The sequence below is a fragment of the Lathyrus oleraceus genome, chromosome 6 (assembly GCF_024323335.1).
Source record: "Lathyrus oleraceus cultivar Zhongwan6 chromosome 6, CAAS_Psat_ZW6_1.0, whole genome shotgun sequence".
Classification (NCBI taxonomy): domain Eukaryota; kingdom Viridiplantae; phylum Streptophyta; class Magnoliopsida; order Fabales; family Fabaceae; genus Lathyrus; species Lathyrus oleraceus.
Genome location: NC_066584.1, coordinates 439,210,845 through 439,219,903, shown reverse-complemented (window position 1 = coordinate 439,219,903; position 9,059 = coordinate 439,210,845). Strand labels below are relative to the sequence as shown.

General features: G+C 36.1%; 1 protein-coding gene across 3 annotated transcripts; it reads right to left on the bottom strand.

Moving 5' to 3' along the window:
• Positions 1-1,128: 1,128 nt before the first annotated feature.
• Positions 1,129-6,662, bottom strand: LOC127097512 (O-fucosyltransferase 1). Of its 3 annotated transcripts, none has more exons than XM_051036009.1 (9): positions 6,373-6,662; positions 6,135-6,297; positions 5,963-6,041; positions 5,784-5,854; positions 5,478-5,566; positions 4,260-4,383; positions 3,881-4,164; positions 2,264-2,393; positions 1,129-2,108 (listed from the first exon to the last, which is right to left on the bottom strand). In XM_051036009.1, the coding sequence occupies exons 1-9, from the start codon at positions 6,378-6,380 to the stop codon at positions 1,521-1,523; spliced, it is 1,536 nt and encodes a 511-aa protein (XP_050891966.1). In that variant the 5' UTR covers positions 6,381-6,662; the 3' UTR covers positions 1,129-1,520. The 3 variants fall into 3 exon arrangements, with proteins under 3 accessions (XP_050891966.1, XP_050891967.1, XP_050891968.1); XM_051036010.1 differs by having other exon boundaries at positions 6,135-6,282; positions 6,373-6,649; XM_051036011.1 differs by lacking the exon at positions 6,373-6,662 and having other exon boundaries at positions 5,947-6,041; positions 6,135-6,284.
• Positions 6,663-9,059: the final 2,397 nt, after the last annotated feature.

Below are 9,059 nucleotides of genomic sequence, written 5' to 3'. Positions count from 1 at the left end.
GATGTTGGGCTTTAAGAGGTGTGCCAAGCGAGGTTGGTCTTTGAGAGGTGTCAAGCGAGGTTGGACTTTGAGAGGTGTGCCAAGCGAGGTTGGGCTTTGAGAGGTGCTAAGCGAGGTTAGGCTTTTGGAGGTGTCAAGCGAGGTTGGGCTTTGAGGGGTGTCAAGCGAGGTTAGGCTTTTGTAAGGCGCGTGTCAAACGAGGTTGGGCTTTGAGGTTATGCCAAGAACGATTGGGCTTTTATTAGGATGCCCAGATGCATAAGATGTGATACATGGCATGTTGAAATTTTTTGATTCCCCAACACTCAAGATCTTGACAACTTCGAGGTTGTAAAAATAGACGTAAATGTCTCCTGATACCTTAAGTTTTCTCTATTACTTGCATGCTTTTTGCCTACTTTCTGTTGAAGAACAACAAATCATGTGCAAATCAAATCGTGATGACCTGTAAAATATTTTTTACGTCTTGTGAACTGGATGTGTCAGTGGAAGTTGGCGGTCTTCCTTAGACATTTCAAAATCAAGGCAATTTGTGCGCTTTTTTTTATTCCGATGTTTTAATGCTTTTGATGCATTACTGGAAGCTGACGGTCTTCCTTAGACATTTCAAAATCAAGACAATTTGTGTGTTTTTTTGTTATTCCAATGTTTTAATGCTTTGTTTATAAAAAATAATCGACATTTTACAAATAAGAAAAATCAAATTAATAAGGAAATCAAATTAATAAGGAAGGTTCAACAAAGAGAGTACAACATATGATATCTTCCGTATGGTCTCAAAGTCCTAATACTTTGCTTCTGAGGCCAATACTTTATTTCTAAGGAGGACGATTAATCCTTCCCATCTTCAGTTTCCGTTATGGGGCAGACTTGCATGCTACCGTCTTTTACCTTTCCGTTATGGGGCAGACTTGCAGGCGGTGCAAGATTCCACTTATTATCATAAGATGGACTCTAGGGTCTAAAGTTTATAGTCCGCCCTCATTCAAATTGTTCTTTATTATTATTGTTGTTAAATGATACTTATTACACTGCCGATTTTTTGTTTAGTCCTTTATCTTGAAAAAAATTGTAGGAACTTCACCCAAAAACAAGTTAAATTAAATAAATAAATAATAAAAACATATATATAGTAAAAATATCAGATACTTATCCGCACTCCAAGTATTCAACATCTATTATCATATAAATGCCAGAAATCTCAACATTCACTAACTAACTCTAAGTGCCTTACTCATTCACAGTCTACACAACATAACGCCAATCACATTGCCGGCTCTCTACCAAATCTGTGTGATCTTCCTTCTATCGTCTACACAATTAAATGGGGAGTATACAGATCAGCTCCTTGAACTCTTGTTATTATCATAACTATATCACTCCCTCGATAGAACTAATAATTCGAAAATCTGGATCGTGTGATAGGAGCTCTTTCCTTTTCAATTCAGCACACAGCAGTTCATTACTGCGGAATAAAAGAACCATTAGCTCAGAGCCACGGGTAACCCCTTAATTTCTGCTCAAGCTTTTGTAGAGTTTGTGTCTGTAGCTTGTTTATTCAATTCGTTATGCATAACACTTAAAACATAATTTGGTGGACATTTGTCTGCTGGGTTCTTTGGTGCTGTTTGGCAGAAGCATTCCGGCCAAGAATTAGTATAGAAAGATTCAGGAGAAACACGCTTATGAGGTTCACCGAAGTTTGTTTTCAGCATGACTTTCCTAACAGCTTCATTAAAACCGGTCATTCGTCCATTCTCTCTATCAATGAAGATGGGGGCAAGAGCCTTTCTGTCAGGTCTGATAGTAGTCCGGAAGCCGTAATAAAGGCGATGCCCAAGGAGGTTGTTTGCAAAGTTGCTTGGACCATCATAGGTTGGCATGAAAATGTCAGAAAGAAGGCAGACCATGTAATCCACAGCCGAACCTGCCAATCCCCTTGTGTTCTCAACAAGCTCTTCGGAGTGATCTACAGAAGAATGATTTTCAAGTCTAGGGAATAAACTTCGAAATGGATTCATAAATCGATCTCCGCCAAACAATTCACCAGCTGCAAGATATATCCTGGTAGAATTGTCAAAACCCAAGGCACGCAAAATAAGACCAACCTGCAATTAGAACATATCACTCTTTATCCAGCTAAAATTATTGGCATCATAACTTTCAACAAATTTGTAATTTGTAATCATCAACATACATATTACATACCATTTTCCAGACAAAGAATCAATGAAAAGATAATGAAAATGAAACTAATTTCTACCTCCTCGGGTGTCAACGGGCATTTTCCAATGGCTCTTCTTTCATTATAGACAAGTTTTTTAGGTGCGAAATTTTCTTCTCGATACTTCTTTAGAATCTTCTGCTCCTCGGGTGTAAATATATCAAAGCATCTACAATCACATTCACATTTAACATGAGTAACTTAGGGACAAGATTTAAATTATAATTTTAATTTTAAAAAATTGAATTCATTTATCCACCAAGTAAACAGATTCTACAGGTTCTTTCTTCTACCTTGGATCAGCACTTACAGAACATGTCAACATGCTAATACAGACAGATAAAGCCAAACAATCTAGATATAACAGGAGGATATCCCCAATGCATATTAAAGAACATAATGAACTAGAAACAACATAGCTTGCACAAATAAACGAACCACGTATCCACTGGGACAGACTTAAAAGCTTGCAGGCAAAGTTTACTAAATCGTTCAAAAGCAGTTTAAGTGTGAAAGTGTACCAACAAGTTTCTGAACTTCTTTATACTAATACTATACATTTTCTTTGTACTAAAAAAAGTGCCAGCATGAAAGAAAAAAAAAAGTGTTAGTGGATTAGAAAATATGGAATTGGGTTAAAGCCTCCTTATCCTGCTTTGAGAAAAATATTAAAAGCAAGAATAAGTTGAGAAAAAACAGCTGATCAATTAAAGTCTAATAAAAAACATATAAAATGTGGTGATCTATATACAGTTGCTTGGTCAATTGTCCTAAATGAACAATCTCCTTTTCATCATCAACAAACAGTACACTTTGTCTAGTTCTAGGTAGGGTCTCAGTTGAAAACTTTAAAACTCAACCAAAAAATGGAATTTCTCATTTTTTTATATAACCTGCCTTGCTCTAAACCCCTCCCGAGTCATGACTCATGAAAACCCCTGTATATCTTCTTTATAGAACAAGGCCTTAAGTTAAGGCAAAAAAAAGTGATTAAAATTTATTTATATCACATACAGCTATAGCCGGGACCTAGGAAAACAAATACAAACCAAGCTAGTTAACAGCATGGTTTGGAGAAATCACCACAATTTATGAAGCATCACCAATAACTCTATGGCTATGGTGCTAGAAAACAGATGCACTATAACATCAAGATTGCTGGTAGCTAGTAGCTACAGCTCATTAATTCAGAGCTAACTGTACCCTTGTAATAAATAAATAACCAACAAGGATGTTGAGATATCAATATCTCTACAATAAATATCAATAGCTCTAAATCTAACAAAGGAAAATAACCAACCCGGGGGAAGTTGGGCACATGTGCACAAAAGAGTTTCAATTTGTCAAATAATGTTATTTTCACCTAGGATCCACCATAATAGAGATAAGTAAAAAAACTTTGAAGAGGCCATTAGAGATGTTTAGAAACAATAAAAAAAAAAATATATTCAAAACAGATCCCCGGATGGATTGAAATTTCATGCTTTTGATCTTATACTTTTCGAGAAAAGTTGGCATAAATATCCATAGCTTTGAATCAAAAGATAAGCATACATTTAAATTTCGCTAGTGTAAAGGAAATTATATTATACCAACTACAACTCGTCTATATCTCAATTGATGTATGTGAACATGAAAGCATACCATATAACTTACCCAGCAAATGACAACATATCCATCTCAAACCGAAGATGTATGGACATGAAGGGCCCTTGGGCACGTAGCTTATCAACTATTGATTCACTTAACTTCATAATATTTGGCTTGAATCTTAAAGCATGATAGTTAACCCTACACCTCAACCTTTGGTACTCAGGATCGTCAATTTCTTCAGCTAATCGGTGTGAAAAGGGAGTAAGATAGATAGCACCATGTTCTTTCATTTTCTTGAGTGCGTCGGTAGTATACCAACTTATAGGAGCATCTCTAGGAGGGCGGAGCTATGTCAAAATAACATTTGAAATTTTGAACATATTATCCAGGAAATTAAAATGATTTCAAACTACTCATCAATTACCAAATTATTATAGTCTACCTGAAATGCCTTTATTTTCTTCTTTTTTCCATTTTTCTCATTTTCTGGAATGCTTTCTACAATCTTTACATCAAACCTCAGTGTCTGGATGAAGTGCTCAACATCGTAGATACCATGGAAACCACTGCATGCAAATCAAGCAAATAAATGATATAGGGCCTGTTGTAGTATAGTGTGACACCAGTTCATCACAAATTTACCAATCAATGAAACCAGAATCTGTAAACCATAGAAAATGTGCCTCTTCTTCTAAATCAGAATAAGATACTCATTAGAAACTACCAAAAGGTCCTAAACACAAACATTTCAGTTAAGAAAATTATCCTGGAAACTTTGGTGAATCATGCTATACTCTATTTGAATTTTAGATGCTAATTGTCGAAACTAGAACAAACACATTTCTGTCTATCTATCAGGGAAGTTTAAATAAAATTAACAAACACCCAACTCAATAATCCATCTGACAAAGGAGCAAGCATCTCATGCTAGTTTATAGAAAATTATAAACTTGCAATGTCATGCTAAGAATGTGAAAAAGGTATACGAATAAATGCAAAGATTTCAATTTGTTTCTTAGTAAAATGTACTAATGCTCTTTTTAACTTCTCATGAGAAGAGGGAAAAGGAATTCCTTTAGACGTTAGCAATGAATCTTTTTCCCTCTGACAGGTGTATAATAACTTCACCAGAAACTATCTTCCAAATTCATGTGGGGAAAATAATATATCATCTATTACCTGTGATGTAAGAAAAATATAATAAAAAAGGCCTTCAGCCTTCTAATGGATGGTCTAAGGAGACAGGTTAAAAAGAGCTAAACAGATGCCTTTTATTAGTAGTACATTGCATTTTTCTAGAAAAACTAAACATAAATTTATGCAAATTTCATATTTCCGTAATAAATACATTATTTGTATTAGTACTTAATTTATAAAAACTAAGACACTAATGCATTCCCTAAAGGAAAAAAGAATTCATGGTATCCTAATATGTTAATAAACACCTAATATAATAACAGTAAATATTAATTCTTCATTAAAAAAAGTAATTATTGATTAAATAATTAATAATCACATTCAAATTGGGCAATCAACATATATTCAAGAAAATATAAATAGCTTACACATCTTTTTCCAGTAGAATCAAAATCGAAATTGATGAATAAGTTTTGCAGTTCATAAGCTAAGAATTAAAATTTCAAGACAGTTAAAAATATACCTTTCATCATGCCAAAAGGAGTTTGCATCCAACTCAGGCAGCACTAGTGTAGCATTCATGATCCGTGCAGCAAGAACAGCATTAGAGATCTACATCATTAAAATACAACTATATAAATACAATACACAGAACACAATATAATCACCATACATATTCAAAGACCCATCCTAACAACAGCACTAGATTCACTCACCTAGCTTCACAAGCATACATAATGCACTAAATCAAGAGTTAGAAAATAACAACCCATATACTCATAAAAAAAAGCATCACATTTTACAGTGAGAAGAGGAAAAGGGTACAAACTGCAGTACGCTGCTGATTTAGCCCACCATTACATCGAACACGCAAATAGCCATTACTCTTACTCGGAGGAGCTGGGAAAACAAACACCAAACGCATGATTAGAAAATACTATAACATCCATACTCAGATGAAAAATCTTGCCTGAGAAACAGTCTGTAACTACAAGAACAGATAGATACGGTGCCAATGAGAACGCGGAGTAGATGACGGTCTCCAACCATCAGAATCAGCATTGGTCCAAAGTTCTTCTAAACGGATCTGTTTAACAATAAATAACAAATCGCTAAATAGCAAATTCAGCATTACAAAAAAAAAACGCAGAGATTCTAAACTGAACAATTGTGCACGAACCTCTCTGCGAAAATTGGATTGAACATTTGAGGTTCTTGATGCAGAGAAGAACAATGAAAGCGTACAGATCAAGAGTACCGCAGCAGCAATTGACAACTTCGCAACCATTCCTTTGAATCCAGATCCTCCGACGTTTCTTCCATGCTGCCTGTGAAGTCCAGCTCTGAAATCAGCGACATTTTCGATGTTTGAAAATCGAAACCAAATCAAAATCAATTTCGAATCACTTTAACTCTACCTCCTCATAGTGGAGATTGAATAGCTCTAGTCTTCTTATATGGATCCAGCACTTCGAGATTAGCTTTGAAGAGGAATTAGGGAATGGAGGTTGGGGAAAACGTATAGAAAATTGGACGCCGTGTCGGAGATCTGAGAAACGGTGGTTGCCAGTGGAGGAGTGGTGGTTGGAGAAGAAAAATGCAGCTAAGTCACCGTTCAATGAATGAAAATAGAAATTGGCTCGGAGAGTGCGATCTGGGATAGAATATGGGCCACATGGTGGATTTGGAAAATGGGCTTATAATCCTGCCACCCTGATTTTAAACCTCACACACCCCCTAGCCACCCTGATTTTAAACCTCTCACACACCCCAATTTTAAACCTGATACCCCATATTTCAATAATTTCCCAAGTTGTCATTGTAGGAAGTTAATACCAAAAATCCGGACGAAGTAACCGATAGTTGAAACAAAAAATTCAGTACCAACCAAAATATCTGGTAGTGTATGCTAAATATCAACCAAAATATCTGATAGTGTATGCTAAAATCAACCAAAATATCTGGTAGTGTATGCTAAATATCCGGCGCATCGGATATTAGAAAATATTCGGAATATCTGATCGTATTGCTTGTACATTCCTTTGTTGGCATCCTATATCCTCCTGCGAGACTCCTTCCCCGTCTGGCGTCTGGAACTCATATTGGTGGTCGAGATTCGGTTATCGAAATGAGTATTTAATTTTTCTTTCAGTGTGATATAAGGTTGGCTTCTTTCCCAGCTTGGTGCGAAAAGGATGGTCCCGAAGGAAGTTATTCTCGAAGATCCAACACTGAAGGGCTTCTTCGGTTTCTTTTATCTCTTCTGCGACTTAAGTGAACTAATCAATATACGATCGTATGCACTCATTTCCCCTGCATGATGTTGCTCAAGGCCGCTATAGTGACTGGTTGCCTTTTCCGGGCGATAAAATGGGTAATGAGGCGGTCACATAAGTCTGCTCATTATATGATGCAACCATCAGGGAGGCCATTGAACCATAGCCTGGCCGGTTCAATCAAGGTTAACGCTAGTAACTTGCACTTGGAAGAATCATCAGCATTGTAGTAATTGAGCAGGTCATTGACGAGTTTGACATGCTCGTAGGGGTCTCCTTTTCCATCATACTCCCCAAATTTGGGAGGTTTTTGCATCGACTTCGGGATCTTTCTTTCTAGGATCTGGGAGCATAGGGGATGCTCAGGCTACACCTTGACCGATTGGTGTTCTCCAAGGTCCGGGCTGAAGCATGACTGCCTCAGTCTCCTCTAGACTCTGGGGTGGAAAACTGCATTTCCCGCCCCTCGAACGATCTTTTGATTTCTGAACTTTGATTCCCTTTGTCACAGACGACTCCGAGAAGATGGAACGGTCTTTCCTAAATATGACCTTTTGTGCTGAGTTTTCTCGAGGATGAGCGTGATGAAGGAATTCTTTTATGCAAATGAATCTTTCTTTGATTCCTTTAGAGTTTTGTTATTGAACGAGGTTGTAGATACCGTTAAATAATTCATTTGCGCCATGAGCGCATATGTTCGCTTCGAGAATAATGAAATTGTGTCGCGTCTTAGGCTTCTCAATGAGTAAGGGAGTCGAAACTCCAAGTTGTAGAGTTTGAACAGTTCTCGGTCGTGGAGGTGGGAAGATCATATCTGGATGTGGGGGAACCTTAACGTCGTGATTCGTCTCTCTTGGAGGAAAGTAAGTTGTGTTTTGCTGATTGCCAGTTGTCGGTGTCACATTAGCAGCGTCTAGAATGGCTTCACGCGGTGGCGAAACGAGTAGCTATAGATTCAATCATTGTCACAGATCAAAGAAGCCAGACATGTAGAGGATTGAAGATTCAGAAATTTGATAGATAGCGAAAGGTCTTGAGGTACAAAGTCATAAGAGCGCGGGAAATTATAGAAATTATAGAAGCGTAAACGTACGGTCGATTGTTACATTTTGACCCAAAATGTTTTATATCAAGGTGGTCGGATGGAATGAGGTATGACCGATTCAGAACAATTTGCAAATTTAAAAATTGATCCAAAATAAACTACATTAAATTTAATGACCCTTAATCAATTTTTTTAAGTTACCATTTAAAATTGAAGCAAAACACATATACTTTTATCTTTGAATCAGAAATACTTTTGACTTAAAACTAATCAAAATTGTATCATAAACATCCATAATTCACACTAGTCCGAAAGAATCCTTATAAACAAGGTTTGAAAGACTCTAGAATGATCATTCTTGACGTTATCAATACTATCAAAAAGAGAGAGAAAAATTATGAAAAAAGGTGTTGAAATACATTACTTGCAATTTATAACGAATATTGAGTTTGATGGGGTTGAAAAATCTCTTTTGTGATTAAACAGTAGTAGAATAAAAATATTTTTTTAAATAAAAATTTAAAATATCAAAGATAAAGTGCTGAATAAAATTTAAACATTTAAATTATTAATAAAAAACACGTACACGCGCATGCACATAATCCGAACAAGATCATATTAGTTTTTTTTAGAGGTTTATAAAAAATACATGAGGTAGATTGAGAACTTTCCTTTTATAATGATTCGTTCCTTTCGTTTCTTTGAGTTAAATTTTATTTAAACTAGCTTCAATTTATTCAAACAGTACTAGTTTCTAGTACCTCATGTAGTAAGCACTAGACAA

What these genes read in the sequence shown, in the direction of transcription:
- LOC127097512 (XM_051036009.1), bottom strand. An exon ending in AGAAAATAAAGGCATTTCAG is followed by an intron (nt 4,165 to 4,259) that starts GTAGACTATAAT and finishes ATTTTGACATAG; the next exon opens with CTCCGCCCTCCTAGAGATGC. An exon ending in GCCCGTTGACACCCGAGGAG is followed by an intron (nt 2,109 to 2,263) that starts GTAGAAATTAGT and finishes TTCTAATTGCAG; the next exon opens with GTTGGTCTTATTTTGCGTGC.